The sequence below is a fragment of the Hyaena hyaena genome, unplaced genomic scaffold (genome assembly GCF_003009895.1).
Source record: "Hyaena hyaena isolate Hyena2069 unplaced genomic scaffold, ASM300989v1 scaffold_203, whole genome shotgun sequence".
In the NCBI taxonomy this organism is placed as follows: Eukaryota; Metazoa; Chordata; class Mammalia; order Carnivora; family Hyaenidae; genus Hyaena; species Hyaena hyaena.
The window spans coordinates 2,051,695-2,074,656 of NW_024080835.1; the positions used below are offsets into that span (position 1 = coordinate 2,051,695).

The 22,962-nt window shown below is 41.6% G+C and overlaps 2 protein-coding genes across 2 annotated transcripts in view; one reads left to right on the forward strand and one right to left on the reverse strand.

Annotated features, from left to right (window-relative positions):
- Positions 1–9,123, forward strand: part of LOC120238292 — a 56,448-nt gene extending 47,325 nt beyond the window's left edge. The window contains exons 16-19 of the mRNA XM_039241970.1: positions 1,818–1,871; positions 2,359–2,439; positions 5,598–5,867; positions 7,685–9,123. Coding sequence (XP_039097901.1) covers positions 1,818–1,871; positions 2,359–2,439; positions 5,598–5,867; positions 7,685–7,704 — 425 coding nt within the window. The 3' untranslated portion in view covers positions 7,705–9,123. The remainder of the gene's footprint in view (positions 1–1,817; positions 1,872–2,358; positions 2,440–5,597; positions 5,868–7,684) is intronic.
- A 6,166-nt stretch (positions 9,124–15,289) lies between these two features.
- On the reverse strand, positions 15,290–22,689 carry IL12A (interleukin 12A). The gene is made up of 7 exons (XM_039241982.1): positions 22,637–22,689; positions 21,828–21,982; positions 18,341–18,454; positions 17,945–17,986; positions 17,828–17,869; positions 17,582–17,725; positions 15,290–15,831 (listed from the first exon to the last, which is right to left on the reverse strand). Exons 1-7 carry the CDS (start codon positions 22,650–22,652, stop codon positions 15,676–15,678), a joined length of 669 nt encoding a protein of 222 aa, XP_039097913.1. The 5' UTR covers positions 22,653–22,689; the 3' UTR covers positions 15,290–15,675.
- Positions 22,690–22,962: the final 273 nt, after the last annotated feature.

The following is a 22,962-nucleotide window of genomic DNA, read 5'->3' on the forward strand; positions in this document are numbered from 1 at the left end:
GTCTTCTTTGGAAACGTGTCTGTTCATGTCTTTTGCCCATTTATTCACTGGATTATTTGTTTTTTGGGTGTTGAGTTTGGTAAGTTCTTTATAGATTTTGGATAATAACTGTTTATCTGATATGTCATTTGCAAGTATCTTCTCCCATTCTGTCAGTTGTCTTCTAATTTTGTTCATTGTTTCCTTTGCTGTGCAGAACTTTTTATATGATGAGGTTCCAATAGTTCATTTTTTTAAAAGTTTATTTATTTATTTTGAGAGAGAGAGAGCATGAGTGGGGGAGGAGCAGAGAGGGAGAGAAAGAATCCCAAGTAGGCTATACGCTGCCAGTGCAGAGCTTGAAGTAGGGCTCGAACTCACAAAACCGTGAGATCATGACATGAGCTGAAACCAAGAGTCAGACACTGAACCGACTGAGCTACTCAGGCACCCCCCAATAGTTCATTTTTGCTTTTATTTCCCTTGCCTCCAGAGACATATTAGTAAGAATTTGCTATGGCTGAGGTCTGTCACTCTGCAGACTGACTTCCTGGGTGTTCCAACTGATGGGTCCTCAATACAGCTGTGTTGGAGGGGTGAGGACAATCCTGGTCCCCTCCTTTTCTGCCATCTTAACTCCCTCCTCAATATTATGCTCTTAAGCCAGCTAGTTGAAACAGGCCCTTTTATCTGAGTTAAAACTATTTACCTGTAAATAGTCTTAGTTGAGACTGTGGGAGGGGAGATTGTGTTGTTTTCCTTCGTATTCATTATTTGTTCAGATAAATGAACTTGAAAAATACTACTTTTTAGTCACTGCTAATGCTGTTGTAATAGAGGTATTTAACACGTAACACTCTGAATACCGTATTTTCTGGACTAAGAATAGATCTCTTGGTAGTTTTAAAGACTACTTTATAAGACCTCTCAGATTTGGTTTTTAAAAACCTATTTAATAGTGTTCTGCATTGTGGGACATCTGGGTAGCTCAGTTGGTTGAACATCTAACTTTGGGTCAGGTCATGATCTCACAGTTCACGGATTCAAGCCTTGCATCAGGCTCTGAGCTGTCATACACATTCTGTGTCTCTCTCTCTGCCCCTCCCCTACTCATGCTCTCTCTTTCTTTCTCTCTTTCTTTCAAAAATAAATAAACCTTAAAATTTGTTTAAATACTCTTGTTGTAAGATGTTTCTGGTCTCCACTGTTTTTGGGGGGAAGGAAGGGCTAAACTAATGGTTAATTGAGATTGGTCATCACTATTAAGGCATCTTTACTTAAGGGACCCATAGAAGGCCTGCATGAGGCGTAGACTCCTCAAAGAGCAGGGATTGCATTTCAAACTGGGAAGGTGGCATAGAATCACCATGATATGTCCCAAAGGAACTCCCCAACTACGGTGTTCCCAAAGTGCAGAATGATAATATATGAGATTGTTTTCAGTGGAGTATATATAAATACATTAAAGTAAAAAATATCTTTATGACTTCCTTTTCCGTAGCGCAAGTGATACCAGTGGTCTATGTATAGTAGTTAGAGATGTAAAGAAATACTGAGTAAGTAACATTTCACCTGGCATATGGGTTTGGCAGAAATCAGGACAGTTGTGTGTGGATGACTCGAGTTTAGGACACATTTGCCCTGTGGGACCTGTTGGAAAGAGTACTTGTTATTTATCTCAAAAATATGTGCGTTGGCTTACATACCAAGTTAAAACCCCAAATGCATATTTGAACTTCAAAGAGATTGCCAATCCACTAGAGCTTCATATACCTTCATAAATTGACTTAAATCAAATTTTTACTACTTCCAGTTGATGCTTATTATACTTTTAACAGGTGACTGGGTTCAGCATGATCAGAATCAGAACATTTCGAAAAGCAGCACAAGTGGTAAGTACTAGTTAACTGGACATTAAACGAGATTTAATCTATTCGTTTATTCCTTCTACCTACTAGAAGTTTTATTTTGCTCTGCAAATGTGGCTTCATTAAAGATCTGCTGGGGCGCCTGGGTGGCTCAGTCGGTTAAGCGTCTGACTCTTAATCTTGGCTCTGGTTATGGTCTTACGGTTTGGTTCATGGGTTTGAGCCCCACATCAGGTTCTTCACTGATGGTTTGGAGGCTGCTTGGGATTCTCTCTTTCTCTCCTTCGCTCTCAGCCCCACCCCTCCATTGTTTCTCTCAGAAAATAAACCATAAAATTTTTTAAAAACAAGATCTGCTAAGCGTTCTATAATTCTCTTAATCATCTGAACAAACTTTGAATTCATTTTCAATTTGTTTATATCTGGATGATGATTTTTTAAAAATCCGGATTAAAGGTGGGTAGAAAATAATATATGGGAAAGTCAATTTGTTGATTTTTTTTTTTTAAAGGTAACAGGCGGCGAAAAATGAATAGCAGCTTATCTGATGAGGAAGTCTATGACAAAAGAATGAAGCAGGTTGATACTTCAGGTTTGTAAGAATGTCATCAGGGGCTATAAATTATTTTCCCTGGTTTCCCCCATTATTATTCCTCCAGCCCCCTGCTGTTGGGCCAGTCTTCTGAAGCCACATCCTAGTTGAGCCTGCCCTCCCAGATACCTTCTCCCCGTGACCCAACTCCTCCTTGGGCCAGGATCAGGGTCCTCCTGGGTCTGCCCCCCCCGGTTTCCAGCTTGAGTCCCCATATTTGATATTTAAAATATAACTAAATTGGAATATAATTTTTTCTAGTTTTATTGAGATACAGTTGACAAAATTGTGTGTACTTAAACTGTATAATGTGATGACTTGATCTACTTATACATTGTAAAATATTTACCGATAAAGTCAATTAACACATCCATCACCCACCGCCTCACTCAGTCTAAATAGAAAGCGGCATGAGGCAGAGCTCCCTTACAGTCTGTAAGGGTAGGGGCCATGAACTGTCCATCTTTACATCTTCTGCATCAGTGAACATGGAGCCTTTTATGTAGAAGATGATGAATGTTGATTGAATGAATAAAATTTTGAATGTCCGTGTGAGCCTTAATTAGTGTCATGGTCACCAGCTACATTTGGGGTAAAGAGCCTCTGGCTCAATTGTTGGAGGCAAGTCTCCATTTCTTCCAAATAAATGGCATAGACCAAGGCTTGATCATTGTGAAAATATAATAGATATTGAAAATGTGTAACAACAGTACTCCAAGGAACCAGAAGGTGGAGTCTGTAGCTCAAAATTCAAGTCCAGCCAGAATTTACACCTAAGTTTAAAAACAGACTCAAATTATAGGAGACTCAAGGTCTCAAGGCTTCAGGGGCCTCATAGAACTCCCTAAATTAACTATTTTTTCGGAATATGTTTTCTTTTATTATTATTGTAAGGTATGAATCTCTGAAAGCAGATAAACCCTCTATAAAGTGACGTTAAGTTACTCTCTACTTTCTAGAGCAGGAGACTGTGAGGATGACATATGGATGCTTTTACTGTATATCACTACAGAAATGTTTATTATTTTTGCTAAGTAAACAGCAAAATAAGTCTCTAGAATTATATTTAAAATATAACTAAATTGGAATATAATTGTTTTCTAGTTTTATTGAGATCTAATTGACAGATAAAATTGTGTATACGTAAACTGTATAATGTGATGACTTGATCTACTTATACATTGTAAAGTATTTACCAATAAAGTGAATTAACACATCCATCACCTCACTTTTTTTTTTTTGGCGGTGACAATACACATAAGATCTACTCTCTTAGCAAATTTTAAGTATATAGCATAGTGTTATGAGCCCTAGTCACCATGCTGTCCATTAGATCCTCAGACTGTATTCATCTTATAACGGGGACACTTTTATATTAAACTGATATATAGGAAAAGTTTTTCTTGTTATATGCAGTTACTTTTGGCTGTTTAAAACGAGCTCTAATAGCAAGCAGCTAGAAATAGGAATAAAATTTTAAATGCTACCTAGAAAGATTAAGGATTTTCAACCTTTTTGGAGTTGAAAGTGTGGTATCTAAAATGAATAAAGATTTACTTTTGCTAAGGTATTTTCACAACAGTCTTTGAGACACTGAGTCCCTGTCCCGATAGTTTTAGACCCAGTATATCAGTGTGATGCTTTTTAAATACAGTCAGTATTCAGGCCTCACAGAATCACCTTGAGGTCTTGTTAGAATTTAGATTCGATATTGGAAACAGTAAGTTTTATGATGGTCCTGACACCTGGCAGTCTTCATAGGTTGCCTGTGCAGCTTTCATCACTGCCGCTGTTGAGAGCTGGGATCCGTGCACTGCATCTCAAGACACCACTAGAGGGCGCGGGCCATTGTTTAGACCCATTCTTCAGTCTGGAAGGGATCTGTGAAGTTGGGAAGAGTTAGCACAGAGATTAGATTCATATTAGTAGATTGTTGGCTGTAGAGGTATTGTGGACCTGGAGAAGGGGCAGAAAGTATTCTGCTTTCACTCCCTTCTAATTTTGCCTCTAGTATTTGTAATGCCTTTATTTTTTTAAATAGTTTATCGTCAAGTTGGTTTCCATATAACACCCAGTGCTCATCCCCACAAGTGCCCTTCTCCATGCCCATCACCCCCTTCCCCTTACCCCTACCCACATAAGCCCTTGGTTTGTTCTTGGCATTCAAGAGTCTCTCATGGTTTGCCTCCCTCCCTCTCCCCCACTATTTTTCCCCTTCTTCTCCCCCATGGTCCTCCATTAAGTTCCTCCTAATCCTCCTATACGTGTGTGCAAACATATGGTATCTGTCCTTCTCTGCCTGACTTATTTTGCTCAGCATAACACCCTCAAGTTCCATCCATGTTGCTACACATGGCCAGATTTCATTGTTTCTCAATGTAGTATTCCATTGTATAGATAAACCACATCTTCTTGATCTGATTCATCAGTTGATGGATACTCAGGCTCTTTCCTTTATGATCCTTAACGGAATCTAGGCAGTCTAAGCTCTAGTAAGCTTTGTAACACTATTGCACAACCAACTAAAAAACATAAAGGTAGCAAATCTAGCTTCGTGATAGGGCTAATATTGTTTCATGGGGCCAGTGGTTTACATTGGCAAACCCTCCAAGATTATGATGCTGTTTCATAGAGATTAACAGACATTACAAATACCATCTCATGACTTTTCTGTGGATTGTGCTTTTTCCTTAATGCCAGGAGATGGCATAATAGAAACTGGAATTCAGATGTTTTGCTGTTCTTTAGTGGCCACTAAGCTAGCGTCTCTATGTGGCACTAACATTCAGATAAAGAGAGCTGGGCAAGGGCAAAACTGTATACTTTTCATTTTGAGTTATATAAATTATTCTTGGTGTCCGATGTTTTTTATTCCAACCCAGTCTGTGCTGGTTTATAAAACAGCCTTATTCCCTGAATTACTGAATTAACGTTGTGAACATTGTACCCTGGTTTAATGTTATTATGTGAGATCGTTCCCTTCGGTCCATATAATAGTTTGGAAAGCAGGGAGTTTTTGACACTTAAATATATTTTAAAGTTATAAAGTATGGTGGGTTTTTTTTTTTTTGTATATAAGGAGAATACATTTTCATTATAAATTGCTATAAATGATGTAAGTGTTGAGAGCAACTTCCGACTTCCTTGTCTGCTTTTAGATGGAGCTAAGACCAGAAGCCTGCTGACAGACACACAGCTGATTATCCTTGCCGCGAAGCTGGGGAAGGAGGGGATGAAAATGGCCATTGCCAACTTGGAGTTGGAGAGGAGCGATATTGAAGATATCCAGGAGAAGAAAGAAGATGTTACGATCTATAACTTTAGGGTGCTGAAGAAGTGGCAAGAAAAGGAGCAGAGTAATGCCACGGCCCAGAATTTATACAACTGCTTGAAAAGCATCTCAGTTGAAGTCCAAGATGTGCTGAAAGGTGAGCAAGAAATTCTCTTAGTCATTTACTTAGAATCAAGCTGTGTCTTTGCAAAGAGTCAGTTTCTATTACAGAATGTGTTGCTTGCTTATTTGTGAGCTTGGGTTCAGAGAATTATGTTAATGTAGGGTAAGCATGTGGGCTGCCTTAACCTAAGTAAAGATGAATGATTTGTGTGTGGGGTCAGAGGACCAGTTCAGATCCCAGCTCAAGTGCTGGCTGGCTTTGTGACTGAGCAAATTCTCAACCCAAGTCTAAGCTTCTCTGTTCTGATCTGGCAAATGCATGCAAAAACCCCTGTGGCCTAAGTTTATTGTGAGAATGAAAAAAGATAATGTGTGCGAAGCTCCAGGCAGGTAATACGGCTCTCTAAGGGGTAGTTAAGAATGTCATAATGGTATTTGAGACATTCAGCCTCCTGGGCCTTTGTGGCATTGAAGCAGTGCTGGGGGAGGCCACTGGGTGGCACTTGTGAGCCTCAAGTGGCAAAAGCAGAGCCCTGAGGAAGGCTGAAGTTTCTAGTCTCAATCCAGAAAACTGCATGTTCCTTCCTTTGTGTTCAAGCACTTCTTTTTGTGTGTATGGTTTGATCTAGCCCATCAGTCAGACCAGTTCGAAACTTTATTATATATTCCTACCATAGTTAACAAATGTAGTGTTATTTCTCAAAAGCCTCCTAAGTCTGAGAGAGGTTTTCTTTGTTTTTTTTTTTTTAATGTTTTATTTATTTCTAGGAGAGAGAGAGAGAGAGAGAGACAGCGTGAGCAGGGGAGGGTCAGAGAGAGAGGGAGTCACAGACTGAAACAGGCTCCAGGCTCTGAGCTGGCAGTCAGCACAGAGCCCGACGCGGGGCTCGAACCCAGAACCGCGAGATCATGACCTAAGCGAAAGTCAGACGCTCAACCGACTAAGCCACCCAGGCGCCCCTCTGAGAGAGGTTTCGATCTGGAATTCTAGTTGGACTTTTTATTCCAAAAAGAATGTAAAAGTGTTTACATGCCCCACAAGTTTGTATGAAAAGTACAATCACCCTGACCGCTCAGGATGCTTTGAGATCTGTGGACATATCTCCCCTGTAGATTTTGGGTGCAGAAGCCTCAAGTAAATAGCATATCTAGTTTTAGTGCCAAATTCTTTATTCATATTCCTGGATATGTTGAAATTTTGTAAATTACTGAGACTCACATGTGGAAATCTGCTTATTTGCATACAGACACTCTACCTGTTGGCAGTAGTGGCCTCTGTGCTGTGATAACCAAATAATCACAGCCTCTTCCATCAAAATAACCTTGAAAAAAAGTCTCTCACGAACTCTTTATATAATGGGTTTTGTTTTCTGTTTGTGTCTTTTCCTGATCTCACTAGACGCTTGACTTGTTGATACATTAGAACCATAAAGGGGTTTGTGAGATTCTTTTTTAGCATTGAGAAAGATCATAAAAGCTAGCTTATTAGTCTAAGTCCCTCATTAAATAGGAAAACAAACTCTTCTGAGTTAAAAACAAGCAAAAAACCCCCAAAATTTACTACTATTTTGTGCCTTTTTATGGCCAGAAACTGGTGGAATTTTGTATTTTTATCAGGATGTTTTAGCATCTTGTAATTAGTCTTTAAATTACAGTGGCTTATCTTCAGCTCAGGAAAACCCAGCCACTTGGAGAAGTTCCTTTTTAAAATGGACAAGTGCAATAAACTATTTGTAAAAAAAAAAAAAAAGGATTGACATCCAAAAAAAAAAAAAAATGGACAAGTGATTTTCTCTAAAAGCATTCCCCTAACAGTGAATCCCTGAATTTGTTTATATTCTCTTTTGTTAGGTTTCTTACAGGAAAGGTGAAGTTTGGAAGATGAACCGAAAAGGAAGCCTCAGGAACTTTTATCTGCAAAGACCAACTTCAACTGGTAATTGGGTATGGACTTGACAAGACCTTGAACTTCACACTCTGTGGAGGCAGCTCCTTTCACCGGGGGCCTTTCTGCAGCTCACATTATTCAGGGGTAGATAAAATGTAAAATATTTGGAAAATGTAAGAAAAAAGCCTCTATAACATCTAGATTTAAAAAAAAATTTTTTTTTGCACCTCCTCCTCACACCATCCTGCCCTGCTTCCGCACCCAACATCTGTCCTTCCAGAGGTGCTTAAAATGACTCAGTCAGGTGAGAAATGTGGTAATTTTCCTTTTGGAGTCTGTGAACTATGAAATTCATATCAAGTATTTGAAACCTTTTTAGCAATTAAGTGGTAGTGTGCTTAAACTTGCACCGATGTAGTTAAGCTTTTCTCATACTGATGTTAATAATGAAGAGAGATGCCTTCCTGTTCTTTCAGCCCCCACTCAGACAGGCACACACACCCCTGGGTACAATCTATCTTTTTATGTGTGATGATTTCCACAGCTCACATTACCAACCTGTCTGGCTAGTGGTCTGTTAAACCGTTAAACCAGTCCTGTGACCTGGTCCTCAAGCGGTGAGAAAGGAACGTAATCCAGTCCTCATCCCATGTTGGGGTGCCCATCCCAGCGGGGAAGTTCAACTGGATGGGTGGCCAGAGAGTCCTTGCAAATTTCATTACCCTTCCAAATCACAAGGCCAAGCACTACATTTCTTGACTCTTACCCTGGGATCGTTTACTTTCTGGGGGAAGAAATGACACTCAGAAAGAGCAGGACCAAGGGAAAAATGTAATGTCTTCTTGAAGAGGACTTACGCAGGGGATAATGAGCCACATTGGCTCTTGTTAATTGGTGAAATGGTTAATTGGGTGTGTATAGATAGTGTCACTCTCTCAGAATCATGCATGTGGTGATTATCATTTTGGATATGTTTTGTTAACTTATTTGAAGAAACTATAAATTACCATTGGTCTTCTGTAGGAATTAGGTGGAGAATAAATTAAATCTCAATGAATTAATCAGAGAAATACACTTTATTGTTTTGCCTGTGAAGAACAAATTCACTTTATCGGGAAGAAGGTATTTTTAATTGTCAGGGATCCTGTGGAATTCAAATCAGTGTCACTTTATAAGTTTTTTTTTAATTATACTATATATTATGAAACACATGGAGTTTTAACATTCAGGAATCTAAAATACTTAAAGGACTTGAATTTTTAAATGTCTATTATTTTTTATAAGTTGTTTTCTGAAGAAACGCATAATTCCAGAGGTGCTTTGTATGTAAGCCACTTTCCTAACAATTTTTCATACTATGGATGAAAGGAAGAAAAATAAATCTGAATTTGTACAGCACTAATATGTCTTCTTTGTATTATTATTTACTTATCAATTATTTTTTAAAGCATCATATTTCTTGATTTCTGTTATGTTGGCCTTTGGGGCATTAGTTGGTTTTGTGCCCAGCTCTCCACATCACGGACGGGGGCTGAGTGTAAAGAGGGGCAAACTGCTCCACCCAGAAGTTGGCAGAAATTCAAAAGAACCTGCCCATCCCCTTGTCCCCTTAACTGTCCTCACTCCAGGAATGACTGAGTGTATTGAAAGGTACGTTTTTATTTAAAACCAGGTGGATTCTTGTTAGTTCCTCACCTATGTATCCCTCCAAAGGGGTTTTCCTGCACATCTGAGGCTCATTCTTAATGTTATTGAATTGCTTTAGGGGAAAATTTTCCTCCCCTGCATTGTCATGTGGAAGCACATTTTCACTCCATTTTCTGAAGAGGCCATCGTATTTGCTGGTAAGGTGTTCTCACGAGGATGGTGGTTTTCAGTTGTTTTTTTAGCCCGTTGCCTGTTACTGGAAGTCCTTCTTGGGGTAAAGCTGCACACTACTTGCTGGAGGGTGTGATCCCAACTGCATGACCAGGGATTTACTGCCAGGATTGTGTCTTTTCCAGCCTACATCCTGAGGGTCTGTAGCTGCTGATACTAACACAGAGGCCCTGGGGTTGAATTCTGAGCGTGGAGTTCTGAGGTTTTCCCTCCGGTCCTAGGGACCTCCAGCTCTGCCCTGAAGCCTGCTGGAGGATTTAGATCCAGTCTGTTACAGTCATGACGTAGATTCCTGGTTAGACAAGACAGCCTGGAGTTAGTCAGCCATCTTTATCCTGTGGCCGTCCATTCTTGTTGTTTACTGGAACCTCTAGCTTGCGTTCATTTTTAGAAGAGGGTGTGCTCTGTGCACTTATAGGGGTGTTAAAGCATTCAGAAGTGGAGCTTCTCTGGGAGGGGTTTACCAAGGGCTTTCGAGGGAGTGTTGAGGAGCCTGGCTGGACCTGTGGCCCTCTCCTGCCAGGGGCAGTGTGGGAACCAGCCAATGAGATGATCGCCTGGGACTCTTGAAACTACCATTGAGTGGTTTGTGTGGAAGTCATGTGCAAGGGCAAGTAGACCACTCATTGGTTCACCAGTGTGAAGTGTTGGCGTATGGCTTCTAATGGCAGTGACCACATCATGCCAAACCGTAGATAACGCGAATTACATAAATCAACAGGCTTATGAATTTTGGATTTTTCCCCATTGTGAGCATGTATAAGTGTTTTGAACCAAGCAAGCATATGCATTTTACAATTAAAAAAACCTTTTTTTTGGTAATTGGGGAATGCTATGATTTTTAAAGACTGAAGATTTTCTCTTTATTCCTCGATTAGAAAAAGAAATGAGAAACATATGGGAACCCATGAAGATTGGCCATTCTCTCACTTTCTACCACTTTTAAGTGCCTGGGCCTGAGGACACATAGACATGAGTAACATGACATTTCCCATACTTGAGGTTCTCATGGTATAGTGAGGGGAAGTGAAGATGTATAAATAACCCTGACGATGTTTGTATGGTTATGACAACGATGTCCCTTGACTCACTGGGCCCTTAATACCAAAGGCAGAAGTCTGCAGTGGTTGCACAGGCTGGAACCAGGCCACCTGGAGTTAAATCACAACACCTGTCACTTACTCATCATGCAAGATTATATGGTTTCTTACCTTAGATTCTTCATCTATAAAAAGCAGAAAGTAGGGGTGCCCTGGTGGCTCAGTCAGTTAAGTGTCTGTCTTCGGCTCAGGTCATGATTGCATGGTTTGTGAGTTTGAGCCCTGAGTCCGGCTCTGTGCTGGCAACGTGAAGCCTGCTTGGCGTTCTCTCTCTCTTCCTCTCTCTCTCTCTGCCCTTTCCTTGCTTGCACTTTCTCTCTCAAAATAAATAAACTTAAAAAAAAAAAAGGGTTGGGGGGAAGATAATTGTTGCTCCTTTTAGGATTATTGGGAGGATTTTATGCATTTTGTGGTAAACACTTAGAAACATACCTGGCATTTAGTTAGCACCCAGTAAGCATAAGTTAATATTGCTTCTAAACAAGGTTACATAAATATATTGGCTCTGACGTTATACTGATGTTCTAATTCACATTCATATATTTAAGTAAGCTCAACGCCCAAAATGGGGCTTGAACTTAGGACCCTGAGTTCAAGAGTTGCATGCTCTACTGACTGAACTAACCATATGCCTTTCCACATTTACATTTTTAATGTCATATTGAAAGATACATAAATACAACTAAAGTTTTTGACTTGTTCTCACCAAATACATTTCAACCAAAAAAAACGGATATAAATCAATTTTTGAAAACGTGGTTGGACTTTATTTAAAATAGATTTCTTGGTCAGCTCAGACTGTTACACCAAAATACCACAGACTGAGTGGCTTAAACAACAGACATTCATTTCTCACAGTTCCAGAGGCTGGGAAGTTTGAGATCAGAATGCTAGCAGATTTGGTTTCTGGTGAGGGCTCTCATCCTGGCTTGTACACAGCCGCTTGTCACTGTGTCCTCATGTGGGGGTCAGAGGGTCTCTCCCAGTCTCTTTTTTCCTTTAATTAAAAAAAATTTTTATTGATTGATTTAGAGAGAGAGAGCACATGTACACGCAAGGGGGGAAGGGGCAGAGACAGGGAGAGAGAATCCCAAGGAAGTTTCCCTGCTGTTAGCATAGAGCCTCACGTGAGGCTTGATCCCATAAACCATGAGACCATTACCTCAGCCGAAAGCAAGAGTCGGATGCTTAACCGACTGAACCATCCAGGCACCCCTCTCCCAGTCTCTTCTTACAAAGGCACTAGTCCCACTAATCAGGGCTCCATGCTCATGACCTAATTCACCTCCTAATGCCTCATCTCTAAGTACCATTGCCTGGGGGAGCAGGCCTCCAACATAGGATTTTTAAGGGGACACATTCAGTCTGTGGTAATATTGTATTTTGCCTTAAACCAGGAAGGCACATTATGCTAGCTAGAACCGTATGTTGTCTTCAACAAAGACAGCGCCTCAACGGTTCAGGGTGATACGGCCAAGAGGACTCGCCATTTCTGCAGTGCTGGGCCCCAGACAAAGCAGTTTTTCCTTCCCTTTCTGTCCCTCTGTTTTCCTTCCTCATTAGGGTATCTAAGGTGCTTTTGCATCTCTTGAGTTGTCCAGTACCCCTCCTTGGGTGTCTGGCCAGACCGCTCCCCAGAACTGTTCCCTTATCTCAAAGCTCTGGGCCCTCAGTGGGACAGCTGTCAGCTGTTGGTGGTGTTCATTCACTGATTGAGTCACCCTCAGGTGTGAGAAACACTTTCACCGTTTATTTTCTTTTAAAAATAATTTGTTAATCAAATGACTCTCTTACAGACTCTAGGACCGGAAAGTATTTTTGGGTGGGGAACCTCAGTCTTACTGGGTTACTTTGCTCCCCAGCCTTTGTGGTGTGAAGGCAGGGACTTGCACCAGACACCTGACCGTACCTGTGACCTGCTGCGCAGGGACAGGGCATCACTGAAATCTTTCAACAACCTAAACACTTTGAAAAAATTGACAGTGAGCAGTGACTAGACGCAGCACTATCCTGTGCCATGCAGTCCTCACAACAGCACTACAATAGGGGCTACTGTTTTCTGAATTTCACAGATAAAACAGTAGCAAAAGAGGGTTTAACCAATTGGGCCCCATCACCAAGCCCAAAGACTAATAATTTTCAAAAGTGGCTCACACATATGGTGTATATATTATGTGCCAGGTGGAGTGCTTTGCATGAGCTGTTCCATGTAACTCTCACTTTGATCCTCTGAGGTGGGTCCTAGCATCATCTTCACTTCGTAGAAGAGGAAACAGGAGAGGTCAAAACAATTTGGTCATGTTATACAACTTGTAAATTGTAGGCCCAGACTTAAAAGAGGGAAACTAACCATGTAATTAGTAATGAAGGGGTTTTTTGGGCTAGTCATGTTTTGTTTTTTAATGTTTACTTATTTATTTATGAGAGAGAAAGAGTACAGGTGGGGGAGGAACAGAGAGAGGGAGACAGAGAGTCCGAAGCAGGCCCCAGGGCTCTGAGCTGTCAGCACGGAGCCCAACGTGGGGGTCGAACTCATGAAACGTGAGATCATGACTGGAGCTATAGTTGGACGCTTAACCAACTGAGCTTCCCAGGTGCCCCGAGGGCCAGTCATGTTTTTGAAGCATATGTCATGGTAATTTCTAGAACCCAAGTAGGACTCGGTTGAGTGTCCAACTTTTGATTTCAGCTCAGGTCATGATCCCAGGGTCATGGGATCAAGCCCTGAGTTGGGCTCCATGCTGGGTGGAGATGGCTTAAGATTTTTTCTCTTTTTTCCCTCTCTCTCTGCCGCTTTCCCCCATTCACACTCTCTCTCTAAAATAAATAAAAATTTAAAAACGAATGAAAGTAATACCTGTTTTCTTCTGCACTAATCCTGTCCATAGATGGACGATCTGCTTGGGTCTCATTTCTGGGCACAGACAACTGTCCAGAAAGTAGACAAGTTGCCATTCCAAGTAAGGGACGGCAGCAAGTCTATATTCCAGCCCCATCAAGCCCTCGAGCTCTTCTTCCCATAATCAAAGCTGCTGAAACCCCAGACCCAACACTTAAAGGCAAGAAACTCCTATCTGTGAATCCCTTGTAGGTCATTCAAGTTTGTGGAAGAATCCCTAAAGAACAGAGGCTATGTATTGGGATCTAGTTTCTGATGATTTCTAGTTAATTGTGTATCAAGTGGGGTGAGAATGTGAACAAACGAATCAGTTTGCCACACAGAGGACCTGGGGTGGCCAAACACATCCCCTCTTAGTCCACAGGCATACCAGCTAGGATGTGGTGGGGAGGAGTCACATGAGGAAGGGGGCAGGGCTCACCAAACCGTTCCTTTCCTATGGTCTTATTATATTAAAGAGAAATATGATTATCAGAGTGCTAAAATTACATGGTATTCTGCCAGGTGAATCTTTTAAAATTCACATGGTTTAGAGAACTAAAAAGATGGAATTTAATATTTGGGTCATTAAGCGCACATCTCTTAAGCCAAAGAGAGGCAATTATCCTTGTGGTTCAGGCAGAAGTTCTATGTAATTTAAAGCAAATGGAGAGTTTTTCTCATTGTAATTTAGAAACAGCTTCCCCTGAGGGCCCAAAGTGTCACAAAAATTAGAATAATTTAACTAGAAGGACTCTTAATGATGTTTTTCACAGTTGGAGGATATTGTTATGTATTTGTCTAATGCACAGCATGTTATGGTTAACAGGGAAAAATATTTTTATGTATTTTACTTTGAGATGTACATGTTGAACAAAATATACTCTCAAAAACCAGAACTCATTTGATGGTCTTAGTATTAGAGCATATCGAGGCTTAAGAGTCTCCCTTTATTTTTTAAATTTTAATTTTTTAAAATATTTTTATTTATTTCTAGGAGAGAGAGAGAGAGAGACAGCGTGAGCAGGGGAGGGTCAGAGAGAGAGGGAGAAACAGACTCTGAAACAGGCTCCAGGCTCTGAGCTGGCAGTGAGCACAGAGCCCGACGCGGGGCTCGAACCCACGAACCGCGAGATCATGACCTAAGCGAAAGTCGGACGCTTAACCGACTAAGCCACCCAAGCAGCCCAAGAGTCTCCCTTTAAAATAAGAGATTGGGTGAGGGGAGGCTCCAGGGTGGCTCGGTCAGTTAAGTGTCTGACTCTTGGTTTTGTCTCAGGTCATGATCTCACAGTTCCTGGGATTGAGACCTGCTGTCAGTGCAGAGCCTTCTTGGGATTCTCTCTCCCTCTCTCTCTCACAAAATAAATTAATAAACTTAGAAAAAAAATAAAATAAGAGATTAGAGAAACTAGGATATGGGCAAGAATATTGTGGCATTCTTTTCAAGGCAATTTTGTTCACATTTCATTGGAGTTTTCAGTTTTCCCACAATGTGTATTTTAACCCTTAATTAAAATACTCCAACACGCTGGAAAAATATGAGAATTACTTTATTCAATCATTTTATTTTTAGAATATAAGGTATTTCTCAAATCCACTGGATAATAAATAATTTAATAAATATAACATAAATAAATATAAATTAGTTCACATGCTTTCATTAACACAAAATTATATAAATAAGTATTTTAAAATAAATTATGCTTGAGTGTTTGTGTCTACAAACACTTTGGTACAGAAATAGCTTATAAATTGTTGCTCTTCTATTAAAGGGAAAAGAAAAACATGTTCAAGGGAGGACATTTTCCCTCTTTAGCAATTTGCTCATGAAAACTTAAAAACAACTTATCCCTAGTAAATGTGAAATATACTTGGTCAAAGGCATCATGTGGACCTAACAGTCACATCTTTCAAATTCTGGGTGACAACTAATGTAAACAAGCATGAGAATGATCGTACTCGTTTCAGGAGGACCAGGTCAAGGCTACCTGGTCCTGGTAGGTTCTTAACCCACATCCTGTGAAATATATATATATTTTTTTTTTGGTTCACATTTTTATATAAGTGGCTTTAAGTTTTGAGAGACTTCAGCTTTTCAGGAAGAATTCAGATAGCTCATCATTCTATTGATGGTCACTGCACGAATTCGGAAAGCATGAAGAAGTATGCAGAGCTTGATTTTAGTTTTGTAAAAATCCGGTTCTTCCAGGGAGGCATTTTGTGGCACAGTCACACTGTTGACATTCAGGGCCTAGGGGAATAAATATTGAGGATGACATATCTGGTATTCCAAAATTAAAACGTTCATCCATAGAAATGGGTGAAGCCAATACGTGTCTCAGAGCCTGCAACCCACTCGCTCATTCCATCTCCTAAGCCCGACCCAAATCTACTCCCAGCCAGATGGTCAGGCAGAACCTGAGAGAAGAAATACTCATTACCCAAGCACATGGATCTTCAGTGAGCTCTGAAAAGACCCTTAAAGCTATTTAGAAAATCATCAGTGGGAGTTGCATTTTAGAAGGGAACAATTCTGTTAAGATGACATCTGCTGCAATATCTAATTAATTTTTATATGTTCTACTAAGAAGCTAAGTCCTTTTTAGAACAGAGAGGTGACGGATTGCTATTGATTGGAACTCCATGAGTAACAGACTTGTTTGCTGCAGACACTCATTTGTGACAGGTAAATAAACTTGGTGATGGATCTCTCAGTTTAAGCCCATTAATTTGCTAATACAATGCAAGATCTTATATTGGCGCAATGATCAATACTTTCATTTATTCTCTGCAAAAAGCCCAAGAGAAAGGCAGGGTGGGTAATGTCATCCCATTTTACAAGGAAAAATACTGAGCCCAGAGTGGGTGAATGGTTTCGGTATGGCTGTCCGATTCTGGGGAGAATGGATTCCAGTGCCCAAATCACCAAACTCCTGGACCTGAAAATGAAATATCATCTACAACTCTCTAGATGGTAACATTCTTTGATGCTTGCATGAAGTTCACTGCCTTTCCAACAGTAATTTGGCACAAAGAAGGAAAGAAAGGGGAATAAATTCTTTTTCAGACAAATTATACAATAAGTATAATTTCTGACATTATACTTATTTTTATCCCATGCCCTGGTCACCAAGGTATTCACACGGCTTTTGCTTAGGTGAATTATTTCTATGTTTTGTATTAGCATCACATGCTATGATGATTCAGAAAATTACAAAGCAAGTTCTTGTCTCTGAGTAACATTGTGGATGTTAGGGGATAGGTCATTCTTTTATTTAATGCACATTTTAGTTCAAAATGGGCCCCAGTTGTTTTCTCTGACAATATATCTGACAGCAGATATGCATGCTGGCCTCTCAATGCATATTGTGGAGCCTCTTAAAAAATTATTTTTAATGTTAATTTATTTTTTGAGAAAGGGAGAGACAGAGCATGAGCAGGGCAGGGGCAGAGAGGGTGGAAGACGCAAAATCTGAAGCAGCTCCAGGCTCTGAGCTGTCAGGACAGAGCCCGACACAAGGCTCAAACCCATGAACCGTGAGATCGTGACCTGAGTTGAAGTCAGATGCTCAACTGACTGAGCCACCCAGGTGCCCCCATCAAGGGGCCTTTAGAGTGAGAAGATAAGTGTAGTGGAATCCCTTTGGTGGGGGATTTAAATCCTGGCTCTGCCACTTACAAGCCACTTGAACAAGTGACTAACTCTAAACTTTGGTTTCCTCCTTTGTACATACCCCATGTGGTTGTTGGGGAGGAAACATAAGAAAATATGTGAAAACATCTGCAGAGAGCCTGGTACATACCATGTGATCAACAAGTGGGAGTTAGATTTTCTTATGGTGACCTGCTCACCATTGCCCTTTGTCAAGAGGCTCTGCAGGGTGTATGGAAGGGCGATTTCAGGCCTCTCCCAGTCCAAGAAGGGGACATTTTATACTTCAATAGGGACACTCTGTCTCTGCATGAAGTAGGTGCTCTTACCGGTAATATGAAGGTCTTACCTGTAACAGCTCATCAATAGCTGTCAGCATGTTTTGATCCAGAAAGATCTGCCTCTTAGGATCCATTAAAAGCTTTGCATTCATGGCCTTGAACTCCATCTGATAGATCTTCAAGTCCTCATAGATACTGCTAAGGCACAGGGTCTAAGTGATATGACAAAATGGAGAAGGAACCATTGAGATGGACTAAAAATGTCTCCTCCCACCCCTGTTGCATTTGAGGAAAGAAAGAGTTTTGTATCTTACTGTCATAAAAGAGGTCTTTCTGGAGGCCAGGCAACTCCCATTCTAGAAGAAAAGATAACGAGACATCAATGATATGAATTCATCATATGGGCTGAAACCTTTGATTTTCTGACTTACAGTTATCAGAGAGATCTCTCTGGAAGCCAGGCAACTCTCATTCTAGAGGAAAAAAAGTCAAAGATATTAATTCTTAATATACATTTTCCTTACTTTTCTTCTCAAATGTATCTTTTTTTTATTGTGGTAAAAACCACATAACACAAAATTTACCACCTTAACTATTCTTAAGTGTACAGTTCAATAGTGTTAATTATACTCACGTTGTAAAAAACATATCTGTTATATATATATATATATATATATATATATATTTCAAGTCCAATTTCTGAAGTGGGACCTGTTAAAGTCTCATGATGATGGAGACCAGAAACATGCACATTTTTGGGAAGAAGATGAGGTCTGATGCACAGCTCTTAACTGTACTACATGCTTTGAGAAGAAAATCATCAATACCATGGTTAATTCCAGTGGTAAGCAGGCCTCCACCGTGCTGGTTTTATCTTTTGTGATATCTTCATGATCCATCTCTTCAGAAGTGCAGGAGTAAAATTCTAGAGTTTGTCTGGCCTGTAAAAAAAAAAAAGAGTCACCCAGTTTCTAATATTAATAAGGCACCTGCTTTCCTAGGAGTCTAATGCCCCAAGGCAAGGATGCCCTTGACATCCATCTCTTTGACCTGCAGGAAATTTGGGATCTTCTGACGACAAAAGGCAGCCAGTTATTTACATATTCTCTCCCTCCCTCCTCTCCCTTTGCTTAGGACATGTTTCTCTGGATGATGTGCTTTTCCATTATGTAAACACTATAAATCATTTCAACAGGCTGTGCTAAGCAGCATCTATACCCCACTGTGACACTTACTTCTGTGAAAACAGTTTTTTTCCTTTTGCCAAAGCACCTGTGTTTCATGAATATCCTTTTCAAGTATAACTTGTAAAGGCGGAACTGGTAAGGTCACAACTTGAGGGACATAACAAACATGTAACCCTAAAGACAACTGGAGATTTAATTTGTGGTACACACACACACACACACACACACACACACACACAGATGTCATCTTACAAGCATGTTGGAAAGCACTGTCGAATATAATTATGAAACTTATCTAAGAAGTCAGTAAATTTGATTGAAGATTGAGATCATTTTTCCATTCAACAAGTCTATTGTATGCAAGTAGTTCCCCCTCTTATCAGTGGCTGTGCTTCTTGTTTCCGTTACCTGGCTGCCAGCAACCGTGGTCCAGAAGAAGATGATCTTCCGACACACAGTCAGAAAGTTACCAGTAGCCTAACACTGTATCGCAGTGCCTGCCATTCACTTCAGTTCATCTCATCGCACAGGCCTTTTCTCAGCTCACCTCATCGTAAAAAGGGTGAGTACAGTACAGTAAGACACTTAGACACAACTTATTATAATATGTTGTAATTGTTCTATTTTATTATCAGTTATCATTGCTAATCTCTTACTGTGCCTAATTTACAAATTAGGCACACTTTATCATAGGTATGTGTGTATAGGAAAAAACATAGTATTAGGGTTCAGTACGGTCACTGGGGGTCTTGGAACATATCCCCTTTGGGTAAGGGGGCACTTTACTAAGAAACATGACAAAGAACAGGCCTATGTTATGTTATGCCCCCTCAGGACTCCAAGTTCAGCTGCAGAGGCAGGAAAGCATCCAATGATTAGGAGTCATGTCAGCAGGTGAGAAGTGCCAAGAAGGATTATGAGGGCTTCGCCAGAGATGGGACATCTGCACTGAGTGGATTAGAAGATTGACAGGCAATTGAGAGAGAATTTCAGGCAGAGGGAACAGCAGGAGCCTCAAGGCTTGAGATGCAGAAAGTGTTTGGAAACAAGTAATAAAATCTGTGTGTGTGATAGGCAAAAAAATGCCCCGTCCCCCACCCCACCCCAGGCCACCATCCACTTCCCCACCCCTGGAACCAGAGAATATGTTACACGGCCAAGGGGAATTAAGGTTGGTGATGAAATCAAGGTTGCTAATCAGCTGACCTTAAATTGGGAGGTTATCTCAGATTATCTGGGCAAATCCAGTATAATTGCTGGGTTGTTATAAATGGAAGGAAGTGGGAGAGTCAACGTCAGAGTAATAGAACATGAGGACGACTCAATTAATTGACCATTACTGGCTTTGAAGATGGAAGGGAGCCATACACCAAGGAATGTGGGCTGCTTCTAGAAGCTGAAAAAGGCAAGAGAATGGAATGGACTCTCTCCTAGAGTCTCCAGAAAGGGACACAGCTCTGCACACACTTGGATTTTAGCCCATTTCCCATCTCTGAACTCCAGAGCCATAAGATTATTAATTTGTGTTATCACTTAGCCTGTGGTGATCTGTTACAGTAGCAACAGGCAACTATATACTCTTCCTGGAGGTGTTCATACTGACATGGGCAGCCACTCTTCCTGAGCAGGCGGTAAAGAGTTAGATTTGGAAATATAGGCCCTCTGTTGTAGTTCTTCAGAGCTTTTCAAGAGAAGCCGGAAATTTGGATTCTTATATGGAAGGTCCACTTTTTCAATGGCATCAAGCTCCAAATCAAAACCAAATACAAAAGCTACTGAACAACTCTACAAATCTGTGGGCTGTGAATCGCATGCACTCGCCACCTCTTTTCTCTGCGGTAGCCAGCTGCTGTGTTCTAGCAAATTGGACGAAGGAGTGATATTAAAAAATATCAAATTAAGTTCTGCAATCCTTTGACCTTGAGTGCTGTCCCGGGGAGTAGAAGAGTTAGCTTTTTCACACAAAGCATCTACTGAAATTGCAGCTCCTAAATTTTATCCACAGTGAACCTTTCTTCAGGAATTAAAGCACATTTCCCTGCCGTTTTCAACTGCCGAGTTCCCTTTTTAATTAAGATCGATTGAACTCTGAGGAGCAACTGGCAGCGCATTGTGAAAGATTAGAAGAGGAAAAGAATTCTCTAAGGCCTTGTGGCATTGACCTTGTTTTAAGATATTCATAAAACAACAAGAAATTCAGGGAAGATTTACTAGAGAATAGGAAGGCAGAAGGACAGTTTTTAAAACATCAGTCTTGGGTTGTTCCAGCAAAAGCTATAGGTATTGAAGCACTTTTAAGCAGAAACCAAAATTTTTTTTGCATTAAAATATGAAACCCAAAAAAATGAATGAAGCTGTAATTAATATTAGATAAGTTTCTCCCTAGAAAATGAAGGTGGGGACACCTGGGTGGCTCAGTCGGTTAAGTGTCCGGCTTCCACTCAGGTCATGATCTCTCCACTCCTGAGTTCAAGCTCCATGCTGGGATCTGTGCTGACAGCTTGGAGCCTGGAGCCTGCTTCCGACTCTGTCTCCCTCGCTCTCTGCCCCTCCCCTGCTCACACTCTGTCTCTCTCTTATTCAAGAATAAACAAACGTTAAAAAGTTTAAAATAAAAACTCAGAAAATTGAAGGCTGGGCGTGCTCTGTCACAGGCCCCCTATAATGTGCTGCTCAGACAACAAACTGGGTCACCACACTGGAAGCTGGCGAGCAGCGTGAGGGGCAAGCCTAATTCATCTTTGTAGGCCCTAGAGCACAGACGCTGCACCTAATAATGGTTTCCTGGATTGATAAGTGTGTCAGAGAAACAGTGTGGGCTTGACACAATTCCATCTCTGTTGGCAGGCTACAGGGAACACTGTAAATACCCACTTTCCTCTGTGTAGACATAGCCAAAATGAATGCCATTATAATTTATTACCACTCTCACCTTCGCTGGAGACACAATTTCATTGAGACTCTTTAGCTAATAGTTGGGCCCTTCGTAAAGTTCCCTCTCCCCCTCTTGACAGCTCCTGAGTAACGTCCACAATTTCTTTGCAGTTCTTTCTGGTGACCCGGGGTTCAGAGAAGCCCCGCCCCTAGAGAGGCTGCAAAGTGGGCACAAGAGCACTGGAAAACTCACCTTCTGAAGCGTGTTGCTGATGGCTCTCAGCAGGTTTTGGGAGTGGTTGAGGCACTGGAACATTCCTGGGCTTGGTGTGGTTATGGGGAGGTTTCTGGCCAAACTGAGGTGGTCCAGGTGGTTTAGGAGGACCAGGATGGTTACAGCTAGGAGGCCTGGAAACCAAGCGAGGAGCAGGCTCAGCTGGTCAGCTTGGTTTGGCCTGCCTCTACCTTCCATCCATTCTGGCCATCTCCACCTATCCACACCTTACCAGCATCAACCTCCCTCCCCCATCTCCAATCTTCCTTTAACAGCTGAGAGATGAATCAAGTTCTTGGAAGCTAGTGCCCTATTCTGGACTTGAAGCCAATTCCCTGTGAGGGCCCCCTGTTGAGCTCAGACAAGGCTGTTGGATTCACAGCTCACACACACAAAAAGGCTCTATTTCACTAGCAGGGAAACTGAGTCCAGGCAGTGAAGTGATTGGCCCAGACTCCTGGCCTAGTGTTTTGGAAACAGTGGAGGTGACAAAGCCTCACTCTGAAGCTGGCTGGGATCGGCCCTCCTCTAACGGTAGCTGAGGGACGCTGAGGGAGAAATGTAGCACCTGTGGCCTCCGTTTCAAATCTGTGAAGTGGGCAGATAAGGAGACACTATCCTATTTGGTGCATGGTAAGCAGGCAGTCGTGCTTTCCTTCATCTCTGCATGAGACCGCTGACTGCGTGCCAGTCTCCCCATAGCGGGTCCCTATTTCTGCCTCGTCTTCCCGGGCTGCCGCCCTCCCCACCCCAGCGACGAGTCTCCCCCAGTCCCGCTGGTCACTCACCGCGCGGCGGGCACATGCTGAGCGGGCACTGGGCGCGCACTGGGCTGGAGCTGGATCCGGACGGTGAACGCAGCAGGTGAGGGCGGTGGTGGGAGGCCGACCCAGGGGATCACATTTTTATAATTGCCCCGAGGCGCGGCAGGACTTTCCCGGGACTCTGGTCTCTTGCTTGCTTTCTCTCTCTGTCTCTCTCTACATCAGCTTCTCGGTGACACGTGGAGTTCGGCCCGCGGGGTTTGCGGCGCTTTCGGATTAACTCCACGGGTGCCCCGCCGCAGGCGTTCAGGGGACGGCCCCGCCGCCTCCGGCTGGCCCAAAGCGAAAGC

What these genes read in the sequence shown, in the direction of transcription:
- IL12A (XM_039241982.1), bottom strand. An exon ending in TACCACTGGAATTAACCATG is followed by an intron (nt 17,987 to 18,340) that starts GTATTGATGATT and finishes TTTTTCCTCTAG; the next exon opens with AATGAGAGTTGCCTGGCTTC. An exon ending in GAAAGACCTCTTTTATGACA is followed by an intron (nt 17,726 to 17,827) that starts GTAAGATACAAA and finishes CATATCACTTAG; the next exon opens with ACCCTGTGCCTTAGCAGTAT.